Here is a 15,075-nt window from a genome sequence, read left to right on the forward strand (position 1 = left end):
GAATTAACATTAAAAAAGGATGCTAAGAGTTTTTAAAAAAATATATGAAGAGTAAAAGAGTGACACGGGTGGATATAGGACCAATTGAAAATGATACTGGAGAAATTATAATGGGTAACAAAGAGATGGCAGAGGAACTAAATGAGTATTTTGCATCAGTCTTCACAGTGGAAGACATTAGCAACATTCCTGATAGCCAGACATCTCAGGGAATAGAATTAGGTACAGTCAAGATTAGTAGAGAGAAAGTGCTTGGAAAACTAAATGGACAGAAAGGTGCACCCACGGGTTTTGAAGGAGGCGGCTTTGGAGATTGTGGAGGCATTGGAAATGATCTTCCAGGAATCAATAGACTCTGGCGTGGTTCTGGAGGACTGGAAGGTCACAAATGTAGTTCCGCTGTTTAAGAAAGGAGAGAGACAGCAAAAAGAAAATTACAGACCTATTAGTCTGACATTGGTAGTTGAAAAGTTTTGGAGTCAATCCTCAAGGACGAGGTTATGAAATACCTCGAGGTGCATGACAAGATAGGACCAAGCCAGCATGGTTTCATGAAGGGAAGATCTTGCCTCACTAACCTATTGGAATTTTCAAGTCAAGTCAAGTCACTTTTTTTATAGTCATTTCGACCATAACTGCTGGTACAGTACATAGTAAAAATGAGACATTTTTTCAGGACCATGGTGCTACATGACACGGTGCAAAAACTACGTAAAAAAACAAGACAGTATAAAAACTACACCAGACTACAGACCTACCCAGGACTGCATAAAGTGCACAAAACAGTGCAGGCATTACAATAAATAATAAACAGGACAATAGGGCAAGGTGTCAGTCCAGGCTTCGAGTATTGAGCAGTCTGATAGCTTGGGGGAAGAAACTGTTACATAGTCTGGTTGTGAGAGCCCGAATGCTTTGGAGCCTTTTCCCAGATGGCAGGAGGGAGAAGAAATTGTTTGAGGGGTGCATGGGGTCCTTCATAATGCTGTTTCCTTTGCGGATGCAGCGTGTAATGTAAATGTCTGTGATGACGGGAAGAGAGACCCCAATGATCTTCTCAGCTGACCTCACTGTCTGCTGCAGGGTCTTGCGATCCAAGATGGTGCAATTTCCAAACCAGGCAGTGATGCAGCTGCTCAGGATGCTCTCAATACAACCCCTGTAGAATGTGATGAGGATGGGGGCTGGGAGATGGACTTTCCTCAGCCTTCGCAGTAAGTAGAGACACTGCTGGGCTTTCTTTGCTATGGAGCTGGTGTTGAGGGACCAGGTGAGATTCTCCATCAGGTGAACACCAAGAAACTTGGTGCTCTTTATGATCTCTACCGAGGAGCCGTCGATGTTCAGCGGGGAGTGGTCACTCCGTGCCCTCCTGAAGTCAACAACCATCTCTTTTGTTTTGTTCAAGAGACAGGTTGTTGGCTCTGCACCAGTCCGTTAGCCACTTCACCTCCTCTCTGTAAGCTGACTCGTTGATCTTGCTGATGAGACCCACCATGGTCGTGTCATCAGCGAACTGGATGATGTGGTTCGAGCTGTGTGTTGCAGTACAGTTGTGGGTCAGCAGAGTGAACAGCGGTGGACTGAGCACACAGTCCTGGGGGGCCCCCCCCGTTGCTCAGTGTGATGGTGTTGGAGATGCTGCTCCCGATCCGGACTGACTGAGGTCTCCCAGTCAGGAAGTCTAGGATCCATTTGCAGCTTTCCAATCATGTTGAAAGGGTTGGGCAGAGTAGATATGGAAAGGCTGTTTCCCTTGGTGGGTGAGTTCAAGACAAGAGGCCACAGTCTTAGAATTAGAGGGTACCCATTTAAAACAGAGATGAGAATTTTTTTAGCCAGAGGGTCGTGGATTTATGGAATTCATTGCCATATACAGCTGTGGAGGCCTGATCATTGAGGGTGTTTAAGGAGGAGATTGATAGGTGTCTAATTAGTCAGGGTATCAAGGGATATGGGGAAAAAGCTGGAAATTGGAACTAGATGGTTAGCTCATGGTGGAGTGGTGGAGCAGACTCGATGGGCCGAATGGCCTGCTTCTGCTTCTTTGTCTTGTGATCTTGTGAACAGCCAATGGGATGGCACCTGCTGTGGACCTGTTGTGCTGATATAGGCAAATTAGAGTGGATATAAATCGTTTATCAGGCAGGAGTTGACATGTTTTATCATAAACCATTCAAAGGTCTTCATAGTGGATGTAAGTACTACTGTATGATACTTATTGAGGCAGGTTACCATATTCTTCTTGGGCACCAGTATAATTGAAGCCTGCCTAAAGGAAATGGGTACCTCATACTGCAGAGGCTGGAGGTTAAAGATCTCAGTGAATACCCTAGTTAGTTGATCAGGGCAGGTCTCTAGTACTTGGCCAGGTATCCTAACTGGACCTGATGCTTTTCGTGGGTTCACCCTCCTGAAGGCAGCTCTCACATTGACCTCAGAGACTGAAATCACAGGATCATTGTGGGTTGTGGGAGTTCGTGATGGTTCCTCCATGTTTTGATGTTTAAAGCGAGCATAGAAGGCATTGAGCTCCTCTGGAAATGAAGCCCTGCCATCGCATATGTTGCTTGATTTATCTTTATAAGAGGTGAGAGTATTCAAGCTGTGCATAACTGTCAAACATCCTACATTAATTCAAGTTTAGTCCAGAATTGCCACTTTGCCCATGAGACATCATTCCAGAGTTCGTATCTGGACCTCTTGTAACTGTCTTAGTCACCAGACTTGAATGCCTCTGATCTGGCCCTCAGCAAATTGTGAATTTCATGCTTCATCCAGGACTCTTGATTGGGGAAGACTCTGATTTTGTGGGGGCACTCTTGACTACAATTGTTTTTATAAAGTCTGTGACAACCATGGTGTATATTCATTCAGATCCACAGATGAGTCCTTGAATGTGGCCAAGTCCTCTGACTTGAAGCAATTCCGTAGCCGCTCCTTTGCTTCATGTGACCACTTCTTTGTTTTCCTAATCTCTGCCTCTGCCTGTATACAGGTAGGAGAAGGACAGCCAAATGTTCCAATTTACTGAAATGTGGACTGGGCATAGAACAATAGGCATTCCTTATCTTCGCATTACTGTAGTCTAATGTGTTGGGATCTCTGGGGCAGCATGTTATGTATGGTTGGTAAGTGGGTAGGGTTTTCATCAAACAAGCCTGGTTGTAGTCCCCGACTATGATTTGAAATGTGTCAGGATGGACTGTTTCTTCTTTGGAGTGGCATTATGCAGTATCTCAAATACTTGATTATAGTCTGCTGCTGGTGGAATGTAAACTATGGTCAAGATTGTGGAGGAGAACCCTCTTGGTAAATAGAACGGACAGCATTGATCATCAGGTGTTCAAGGTCGGGGGAACATGAGTTCAACAGAACTGCCACATTGGTGCGACGCTTTGTCATGAAACACATACCTCCACTTTTTTGCTCTGAATCAGCAGTTCGGTCCATATGGTAAATCCAAAAGCCCTCTGGTTTTATTACTGTATCTGGCATGCCTAGAGAAAGCCATGTCTTGCCCTCAGGTCCTCAATTTAGTTCTCCAGTGACTGCAGATTTGTTAACAAGATGCTGGTTCGAGGGGGCCTTGTCCTTCCAAATTTAACATAGAACAGTACAACTCAGGAGCAGGCCATTCAGCCCACAATATTGTGCCAAACCAGCTAAAAGCAAATCATGAACACCCAAGCACTAATCCCTCCTACCTACACCATGTTCATACCCCTCTATCCTCCCTACATCTATGTGCTTATCTAAGTGTCTCTAAAAAGACTAATGTATTTGCCTCAACCACCACACCAGGCAGCACATTCCAGGCATTCACAACTCTCTGAGTAAAAGAACTTGCCCCTCATATCCCCTGAATCTACCCCTCTCACTTTCATTCTATGCCCTCTTTATTAGATATTTCAGCCCTGGGAAACAGATACTCTGTCCACTCTATCTATGCCTCTCATACTCTTGAAAACTTCTATCAGATCTCCCCTCAGCCTCTGCCACTGCAGAGAAGACAACCCAAGTTTGTCCTGTCTCTCGTGATAGCATATGCCCTTAAAATCAGGCAGCATCCTGGTAAACCTCTTTTGCACCCTCTCCAAAACCTCAACATCCTTCCTATAGTGGGACAACCAGAATTGTATGCAGTACTCCAGATGTGGCCTAACCAGAGTTTTAAAAAGATGCAACAAAACCTGTTGACTTTTGAACTCAATGCCTCAACTAATAAAAGCAAGCGTTCCATGAGCTGCCTTAACCACCTATTGACCTGTGTAGCTACTTTCAAGGAACTATGAACTTGGATCTCAGGATCTCTCTGTTCAGCCACATTGTTAAGGATCTTGTCTTTAACACTGTACAGCCTCCTGGCATTTGCCCACAAGATGCAACACCTCACATTTCCCTAGATTAAACACCATCTGTAATTTCTCTGCCCATATCTGCAACTGATCTATATAACGCTGTATTCTTTACCAGTCTTCTACACTATATACAACTCCACCAATCTTGGTAACATCTGCAAATTTACTAACCCACCCATCTACATTTTCATCCAGGACATTTATATACATTACAAACAGCAGAGGTCCCAGCACAGATCCCTGCAGACACCACTAATTGCAGATCTCCAGCACAAGTCTCTTCAACCACTTTCAGTGAAGAAAGCTAATCGTACGTTGGCCATCATAACAAGGGGAGTTGAGTATAGGAGCAAAGAGATCTTTCTGCAGTTGTATAGGGCCCTGGTGGGACCACACCTGGAGTATTGTGTTCAGTTTTGGTCTCCAAATTTGAGGAAGGACATTCTTGCTATTGAGGGAATGCAGCGTAGGTTCATGAGGTTAATTCCCGGGATGGTGGGACTGTCATATGTTGGAAGATTGGAGTGACTAGGCTTGTATACACTGGAATTTAGAAGGGTGATAGGGGATCTGATTGAAACATATAAGATTATTAAGGGATTGGACATGCTAGAGGCAGGAAACATGTTCCCAATGTTGGGGGAGTCCAGAACCAGAGGCCACAGTTTAAGAATAAGGGGTAGGCCATTTAGAACGGAGTTGAGGAGAAACTTTTTCACCCAGAGAGTTGTGGATCTATGGAATGCTGTGCCTCAGAAGGCAGTGGAGGCCAATTCTCTGGATGTTTTCAAGAAAGAGTTAGATAGAGCTCTTAAAGATAGCGGAGTCAAGAGATATGGGGAGAAGGCAGGAACAGGGTACTGATTGTGGATGGCGGTGGATGACATTGAATGGCGGTGCTGGCTTGAAGGGCAGAATCACCTGCGCCTGCACCTATTGTCTATTGTCTACCCTGTGTCTTGTATGTGCAAGCCAGTTTTAAATTCAAACAGCCAATTCGCCGCTGACTCCATGCATCTTAATCTTCTGGATTAGCCTCCCATAAGGGATTTCAACAAATGCCTTACTAAAATCCTTGCAGACAACAACCACTGCCCTACCCTCATCAGTCTCTCTTGTTATCTTGTCAAAAATTTCAGTCGTGTTGGTAAGACACAACCCGCCCTGAAAAAGCCATACTGACTCTTCCTAATTAAGCTTATGGGTTTCCAAAAGCTCTAATGTCCTATCCCTAAGAATTTTCCTACGACTGACTTGAGACTTGCCTGTCAAAAGTTCCCAGGATTTTTATTTGTTCCTTTCTTACATAGAGGTACAACATTAACCAATCGCCTGTCCTCTGAAACTTTACCTATGGCTAGAGAGGACATGAAGGTACTGGTCAAGGGCCCAGCAATCTCGTTTCATGCCTCCTTCAATAACCTGGGTAGATCGTGTTCCCTCCAATTTGTAATGACCAGTGTGCACAAAAATCTTGGTGCAACTTTTTTTGCCCAGTGACAACGTGCACTCTGAATAATTGTTCTAATTCCTTTAATTAAAACGGTATAAATAAGGCAGTTCTAAAATCTGCAGACAAATCATTACAAACTGCACATTGTCAACACTGTCGACATCAAAAACCGGGAAAGGAAATGTGGTTCTGTACGATCGTGAAATATACTTAACATGCCAACAAGGTGGAAGGTTTAAATTCCTTTAAATTCCTTTGTGCACTAGTAGCAAAAAATGTGTGTGTGCACACCTTAGAGGAAACGTTGGGTAAATCCCATTAGGCCCTGGGGACTTATCCATCTTAATACACATTGGGAGGCCCAACACTTCCTCTTTCTTGAACTCTAAACTCCCTAACATATTTATACATAGCACTGATGTCCATGTCCTCCATATCCTTTTCCTTGGTAAATATTGAAGCAGAGTATTCATTAAGTACCTCACGTTCTCTGCATCGAAGCAAATGTCTCCTTTATCCGTGAGTGGTTCCACCCTCTCCCTAATTATCCTCTTTATTTGATGTATATAGAGAATGTCCTGAGATTCACCTTAATCCTATTTGCCAAGGACTTTTCATGGCCACTCATGTGCTCTGTTAGATCCTGTCTTCCAAAACTTAAATAATTTTCCTTTTTTCTTCTTGATTACATTCATCACCTCTCTGGACATCCAAGATTCTCTTATCTTTCCATCCCTGGAAAGAGAAGAGAAAACTTGGACAGGTATATGGATGAGGGGTTTGGAGGGATATGGCCCAGGTGCAGGTCAGTGGAAGTAGGCAGAAAAATGGTCCGGCACAGCCAAGAAGGGCCAAAATGCCTGTTTCTGTGCTGTAATGTTCTGTGGTTCTGTCCTACCTTCGAACAGAAATATGCCTTTTCTGTACTCTGCGCAATTGATCTTTAAGTACCCTCCATGTGTCTGATGTGGACTTGCCAGAAAAAAAGTGTTCCTAATTAACTCTTCTTAGTTCATGTTCAATGCCCTCGTAATTTGCCCTATTCCAATTCTGAACTCTCCTGCAAGGACCATACCTGTCCTTATCTATAGCTATACAGAAAGTTGAGGAGTTGTGGTCACTTCCCTAACTGTTCACCTACTGAGAGGTCAGTCACCCTGGCCAGGCTCATTACCCAAGATCAGGTCCAGTACGGCCCCTCCTCTTGTTAGACCATCCACAAGAAACCCTCCTGGATACATTTAACAAATTATTCCCCATTGCATTAAGAAGGTCCCATTTTAGATTAGGGAAGTTGAAATCCGCCCATGACAACAACCCTATTATTTTTACGCATTTCTTTAATCTGATCACATATCTCTTCCTCCATGTCCTGGTGGCTATTAGGGGGTCTGTAGTACAATCCGATCAGTGTTTTTTTTTCATCCTTCCTATTCTTGAGTTTGACCCAAATGGACTCAGTGTCTGACCCCTCCATTATGTCTCTGCTGAGTGCACCTCTGATATTGTTCCTGATTAGCAGTGCAACTCCCATCCCTGCATCTCAACCCCTATCTTTTCTAAAACTTTGAAAACCTGGTACATTAATCACCCATTCCTGCCCTCTTCCTCAATCAAGTTTCAGTAATGGCTACAACGTTGTAGTTCCATGTACTGATCCATGCTATAAGTTCTTCACCCTTACCCATAAACTCCTAAAAATTATAAACACTTCAAACTATCCAACCCATTGTACCTGTTAGTTCAACTTTGCCTTTCAATATTTTCCCTGACATCTACTTCTGGTCCGAACCTTCCCTTACTGACCTGGCATTCTGGTTCCCAGCCCCCTGCAAAACTAGTTCAAGCTTTCCTAATAGCATCAACAACCTCCCGGCCAGGATATTGGTTCCCCTCCAGTTCAGGTGCCACCCGTCCCTCTTGTACAGGTCATCCCAGAAAAAGTTTCAATGGTCCAAGAACTTGAAACCCTGTCCCCTACGCCATCTCCTCAGCCACTCATTCATCTGTGCTATCCTCACATTCCTACCTGCAATAATCCATGGCACCGACAGTAATCTGGAGATTACGACCTTGGAGGCCCTTCTCTTCAGCCTCTTTCCTAACTATATACTCACTGCTTAGGACCTCTTCTCCTTTTATGCATATGTCATTGGTACAAATATGTACCACAACCTGTGGCTGATCCTCTTCCCCCTTGAGAATATCATGCAGCTGCTCCAATACATCATGGACATCCATACCATCCTGGTGTTTCTTTTGCACCACAGAAATTGCTTTCTGTCTCCCAAACTATCGAGTTCCCTATAACTACCGTACTGCCTGACTTTAACTTTCCTGGCGAGCCTCAGAGCCAGCAAGAGTGCCACCAGCCTGGTTGCTGCTGCTGTGCTCTGATGAGTCATTACACCCCCAACCCCCTCCCCAACAGTATCCAAAGAAGTGTACTTGTTTCTGAGGGGAATGGCCATATGGGAACCCTGCTATGACTTGTTAATCCCCTTACCTCCCTTAGTGGTCACCCATGTACTGTCCAAAGATTGTACTCAGTTTGTGACCATCTCTTCATCTATAATTTCTTCAGCCTCCTGAATGATCCTGAGTACATCCAACTCCAACTCCTTGACCATGTTAGTCATGCACTGAAGTTGGGTGCACTTCCTACAGATGTAGTCATCAGGGAAACCTTCAGATATTCTGAATTTCTACGTCTGACAGAAGGAGCATTCCATCCTGACTCCTCTGTACCCAAAAAGAGGTTTGCTGCTTCTGAACTGTGTCTCCACTGTCACGCTGAAGCCTGCACACTCCGACTTTGGCTGCTCCACTTGAGCCTACCTTCCTTTTATTTGCAGCTGAGTTTAGGCCTCTGATGCCAACACTTACTGCCCCTGCACAGCCCAAAAGAAATAGCCTTGCCCAAATCTGATCCTTTTATACTCCTCTGCCAACTTCCGTAAAACTCTGATACTGACACTCACGCTACCCGCATCTGAGCCACCGAAAAAAAGACCAGATTTCCCAGTTAGTTTATATTCATACTCCAAACTTCAGTAGGCCTCTAATGTCAACACTTTCCACACCTGTGCAGCCCAAAAAGACTGGCCTTACCTGAATCTACTCTTTTTGTCCTCTCTCTCCCAACTCCCTCATTGTTTCAGACTGGCTTAGAGACTTCCCTAGCATCCAGCGATGAACCCTCTGCTTAAAGGTGCCATACCTTTTAGAAGATCATGAAATCTGGAGATCATTATGTTGATTTAAAAGTATATTACTTAAATGGAAATTACTTGCTGCAGACTGCAGTGAAAATAATTTGAAAGGGATATATTTAGAAGTATTGTCTGTGGTTCACTGGCACCATCTTGCTTAAAGACCTGATCCTTCTAGGTAAAGACTTTCAAAAGTTTCCTCAATAGAAATATAATACTGTGCAAAGGTCTTAGGCACACTAGATTTTTTATGTGGTTTCAGATGGCATGGCCTCCCAGAGCCTGGTCTCAACATCATAGAAGTTGGCTAGGATTACTGAGAGAGACAGAAGTAAGCGAGACAGCCAAAGTCTTCAGAAGAGCAGTGGCAAGTTCTGCAAGATTTTCTAACAGCACTGCAAAATAGTATCCCTAAGAGAATTGATGAAGTTTTAAAGGGAAGGGCGGTCACACTAAATACTGAATCACAAACCATGGAACATTTGCAAATGCCTGAAATCAAAGTAATGCACACAAAATACTGGAGGAACTGAGCAGGCCAGGTACTTCCATTGAAAAGAGTAAACAGTCAATGTTTTGGGCCTAGACCCTTTATCAGGACTAGTGTGTGCATTACACAAAATATTGATGTGTTTTAGTTTTTTACTGTTTACTGGTCTTTATTTAAATTTCTTGATATTTAGAGACCTTTTGTTTCATTATTTTTGAAAGCATCTTTGCTTTACAGCATTGTTTTACACGTGCCTAAGGCTTTTGCACAGTACTGTATTTATTAATAATTTTTGATGTTGAACTTTTAGTTGAGATCAAGTGATGTCTGTCTGTTTAGTCATAGATGAATAAGGCATTACAGGATTATTATAGGATTTGCATTTGTTTCTGTAATAGAATGAAGAAACAATAAGGATAAGAATCATGAAAAGAACGATATCAATTGTTTTAAGTTCTTTAGATGTTTGGGCAGTAGGTTGTTGATTACTTAAGAATACTATTCAAAATATTTAACTGAAAAAGGTTTTTAAGAAAAAGTTTGTATGATCTTTTAGTAGGGAAGCTTATCATTGTAAAGTGTGTGTAATTCTATGGTTGTTAAAACGTTATTGCCTTCTTAGACATTTTGCTAATGGTGTAAGTAATTAGAAGACAATCAAATGAAGTGGTATATTAGATTTGATTATAATTCTGTTTGGTTAATTTAATGATATGAGTTAGCATGTCACTGCATCAGTATTTTAGCCTTGATTAAACTTTTTTTCTTTCTGTTACAGAACTTCCATCTGATTGATTACAATTTACTAATCCTCATTACTATTGTGTTGGCCCGTCGTCTTATTATCGCAGTTGTCAAAGAGGTAAGTACTTAATTGACGGGCAGGACTGGGAATGAGGCCATGTGGGAATATCAGTGGGAGAGCATTTTATCCTGATCATAATTCTGAAAGTTTCAAAGTACAAATCCCATTTCCAGAAAAGTTGGGATATTTTCCAAAATGCAATAAAAACAAAAATCTGTGATATGTTAATTCATGTGAACCCTTATTTAACTGACAAAAGTACAAAGAAAAGATTTTCAATAGTTTTACTGACCAACTTAATTGTATTTTGTAAATATACACAAATTTAGAATTTGATGGCTGCAACACACTGAACAAAAGTTGGGACAGAGGGATGTTTACCATTGTGTTACATCACCTTTCCTCTTAATAACACTTTTTAATCGATTTGGAACTGAGGATACTAATTGTAGTAGATTTGAAATTGGAAATTTTGTCCATTCTTGCTTGATATAAGACTTCAGCTGCTCAACAGTCTGTAGTCTCCGGTGTCTGATTCTCCTCTTCATGACGCGCCATACATTTTCAATAGGAGATAGATCTGGACTGGCAGCACACGCACTCTGTGTCTACAAAGCCACGCTGTTGTAGCCCGTGCATAATGTGGTCTGGCATTGTCCTGCTGACATAAACGACATCCCGGGAAGAGACACCGCCTTGATGGTAACATATGTCTCGCTGAAATCCTAATATACGCCTCAGAGTCAATGGTACCTTCACATACATGCAACTCACCCATGCCGTGGGCACTGATGCACCCCCATACCATCACAGATGCTGGCTTTTGCACCTTTCGCTGATAACAATCAGGATGGTCGTTTTCATCTTTGGCACGGAGAACTCGACGCCCATTTTTTCTGAAAACTAGCTGAACTGTGGACTCATCTAACCACAGCATACGGTTCCACAGTCTTTCGGTCCATCTGAGATGAGCTCGGGCTCAGAGAACTCGCCAACGTTTTTGCATAGAGTTGATATATGGCTTCCTCCTTGCATAATACAGTTTCAAGTTGCATTTCTGGATGCAGCGACAGACTGTGTTAAGTGACAATGGTTTTCCAAAGTACTCCCGAGCCCAGGTGGCTATAATTGTCACAGTAGCATGACAGTTTCTTAGGCAATGCTGCCTGAGGGCTCGAAGATCACGTGCATTCAACAGTGGTTTCCGACTTTGCCCTTTACGCACTGAGATGTCTCTGAATTCTCTGAATCTTTTCACAATATTATGTACTGTATATGTTGAAAGACCTAAATTCTCTGCAATCTTGCGTTGGGAAATGTTCCTTTTGAATTGACTAACAATTCTCTCATGGATTTTGGCACAAAGGGGTGAACCACGACCCATCCTTGCTTGCAAAGACTGAGCCTTTGATGGATGCTACTTTTATACCAGTCATGATACCTCACCTGCTACCAATTAGCAAATGTGGAGTCTTCCAAACCGGTGTAACTTGAATATTCTGTGCACTTTCCAATCTTATTTTAACTCTGTCCCAACTTTTGTTGAGTGTGTTGCAGCCATCAAATTCTAAATTTGTGTATATTTGCAAAGTACAATTAAGTTGGTCAGTAAAACTATTGAAAATCTTTTCTTTGTACTTTCGTCTGTTAAATAAGGGTTCACGTGAATTAACATATCACAGATTTTTTGTTTTTATTGTATTTTGGAAAATATCCCAACTTTTCTGGAAATGGGGTTTGTAGTTACAGGAAGAGATGAGATAGTCCAAAAATTTTGAAGAAATCCCATTTCAACATATGAATATGGCAAAAATAAAATTATTGAAAAGTGAACTAGATTCCGGAGTGAACTTGATCTCAAAATGGAGGAATGTCAGAATAGCAAGTCCAAGGCAAACTAGATGTCAAGCAAGATTTAGGGTTAGATAAAGAAGAAATAAAGAGAGTGCATGGCAGGTTGGAGAAGTGAAACACAAGGTATAGGAGAGGGTACTTAAAAAAGGCAGAGCAAAAACCACTATGGACAAGATTAACAAAACTTTTAAGCATTTTATAAATATATTAAGGGCAAGAAGGTAAGCAGGAACAGAATGGGGCTGATTAGAAACCAAATGAGCAGTTCCAGTAACATCATCGTCCAGAATGGCAGCTCCTCCAGAAAAACACATATTTTGCCATGTTAATCCATCAAATATTAGATCTTACGAAAATATCTGAATTGATAAGGGGGGCAAGGATGGGTGAAAAGAATGGAGGTTAAAAAAAAGCGTCACTGCGGAGCCTATGGACGAGAGCGGTGCAGCGAGCAGCTTTCCTACCTGAACACATGATAGCGAAGCTGCCGTTGGGCCTTGTTCAGGCAAAGTGGCAAAAATGATAAAAATTCTGGAAGAGATACGGGGATTCCGAAAAGATATAAAACAGCAACTAAATGATATCAAGTCAGAGTTCACCAATCTCAATCAAAAAATAGCAGTGGCAGAGACGAATTGAAAAAAATGGAAGGTTACGAGCAAAATATGGAATGGATACTAAGTAAGATGATAAAAATATGAAATCAACAAGAAAGTAAACTGCTTGACCAGGAGGGAAGAAACCGGTGGAAAAAATATCAGGATATACTATGTTCCCGAAGGAGCAGAGGGTTTGTCTATGATGGAGTTTGTAGGAAAATTGCTGCAGGACACGCTGGAGATTCCTTCGACTATGGAGCTTGAAATTGAGAGGGCACATCGTGCACTTGTCCCAAGGCCTACTGGAGACATAAGCCACACTCAACAGTAATTAGATTCTTTTGATACAGTACCAAGGCAGAGATACTACGAAGGGCCTGGGGAAAGAAGAGGGTGTTTTTGGACAGGAAATTAATATATTTCTATCAAGATTCCCCCCCTCCCCCCCCGGTGGTCCTGTAGAAACATAAAGAATACTCTGAAGTAAAGCAAATATTAAAGCAAGGAAAGATTAGATTCCAAACTCTGTACTCTGCTAAACTGCAAGTGTTTTACAAAGATGGGATCCAACTGTATCAGACAGTGGAAGAGATGACGACAGACATGAAGGCTAGAGGGTTTCCCGTCAGTGTGATCAAACCGAGGGAAAGCCTGGCTGAGCAGTTATCCTGCTCTGCTTGGGAAATAGTGAGTGAATCGAGAAAGCAGGGGACGGGGAGGAGGGCTAGAGAAGTATATCAGGAAGAGATTGTGAGTTTTCCGAAGACAGTCCTCACCCCCTTCAGAAAAGCCATAAGGTTTGGCTAACTTTAAAAATGTTGAGAAGCTAAACAGAAGCAAAAGTACATGGTGATATACCTATCTCGAGAAATACTTATTATAATGTGGATTTTATATTACTTAGTTATTCTTTATTCGCTCACTTACTCCTTTTTCCCCACCAAAATGAGAATATATATATATATGTGCATATATGTCTATGTGTGTGTATATGTATGTATATATGTGTGTATGTATGTATGTGTATACATATATATATATTTGTGTGTGTGTATATAAATATATAAATATATATATATATATATATATATAGGAGGAGTACACGGAAATCTTTTCTGTGTTATGGATTTGTTCACTGATTTTTATGAATACTACAATGGGTGCCCTCAACTCACAAATAGGAGGGGTTATCCCCCAAAGCTAGACATTTCCTTTAGCTCAACGCAGGGTCATTTACTAGAGACCTCAGCCTTGGAATCACATATTCTTGTTATTATTTGCCATTTTTGTTATTATTTGAGTTTCTTGATTCTTATTTGTTCAGGGAGTAGGTCGATTAAGTTTTATTCTAATTTCAATGATGCATTGACAGATAAATACAGATGGCTAAGGACAAGGTAAAATTCATTTCTTTTAATGTAAATGGGCTATTAAATCCAATCAAACGTAAGAGAATTTTATCCAAAATGAAAAAAGAACAAGCCCATGTAGTATATTTACAGGAAACTCATTTAAGTGATAATGAGCATAAAAAACTAAAGAGAATGGGCTTCACTAATCTGTTTTTCTCCTCATATAAATCAGGACATAGGAGAGGAGTTGCTATTCTTATCTCAAGTAAGCTAAATTTTGAAAAAATATTCAAAATGGGAGATAAAGAAGGCAGATATATTCTGGTAAGGGGGAATATAGACGGCAGTTCAGTTACTCTATTGAATCTATACACACCCCTGGGAAGTGATATTGGTTTCTTTCAGAAAATTACTGATATTATGGTAACGGAAACAGAAGGTCTCCTGATATGTGGGGGAGACTTAAATTTACAATTACAATGCCCAGAATAAACACCGAATAAACTGGATGCTCGATTTATGGACTGGACAGCTAAAGGAATAACAGTTCTTTGCAATATAATGAAAGAAGGAATACTTCTTCAGTTTTGAAATGCTTAAAGAGAAATACTGTCAAGTCCCCCCTCAACCTTCTACGCTCCAAAAAATAAAGACCTAACTTGTTCAACCTTTCTTCAACTTCAATAAAAAATAAATTACAAAAAAAAGAAACCAAATGAGCAATCTGTGTGTGCTGATGATATTTTAAATGAATACTTTATATTTGCATTCTTTAATTGGAAAATTCAGAGAAGTAGGTGGTGACATTTTAGAACATTTCAGGTATATAAGTTTTGACCAGAATAGGGTAATAAAAAAGATTTATTGTTTAGTCAAGGGGTTAGAAAAGATGCAGTACATCTTAGCAGGCTCTTCAAATCAGGTCATGTGAGTTGAATTTCAGAATAAT

At 41.4% G+C, this 15,075-nt stretch overlaps 1 protein-coding gene across 1 annotated transcript in view; it reads left to right on the forward strand.

Moving 5' to 3' along the window:
* The window catches only part of tmem39b (transmembrane protein 39B), a 66,558-nt gene that overhangs the window by 23,674 nt on the left and 27,809 nt on the right, over nt 1-15,075 (forward strand). Inside the window, exon 4 of the mRNA XM_059949105.1 lies at nt 10,295-10,378. Within this exon, the coding sequence (XP_059805088.1) occupies nt 10,295-10,378 (84 nt within the window). The remainder of the gene's footprint in view (nt 1-10,294; nt 10,379-15,075) is intronic.

Source organism: Hypanus sabinus, chromosome 24 (assembly GCF_030144855.1).
Source record: "Hypanus sabinus isolate sHypSab1 chromosome 24, sHypSab1.hap1, whole genome shotgun sequence".
In the NCBI taxonomy this organism is placed as follows: Eukaryota; Metazoa; Chordata; class Chondrichthyes; order Myliobatiformes; family Dasyatidae; genus Hypanus; species Hypanus sabinus.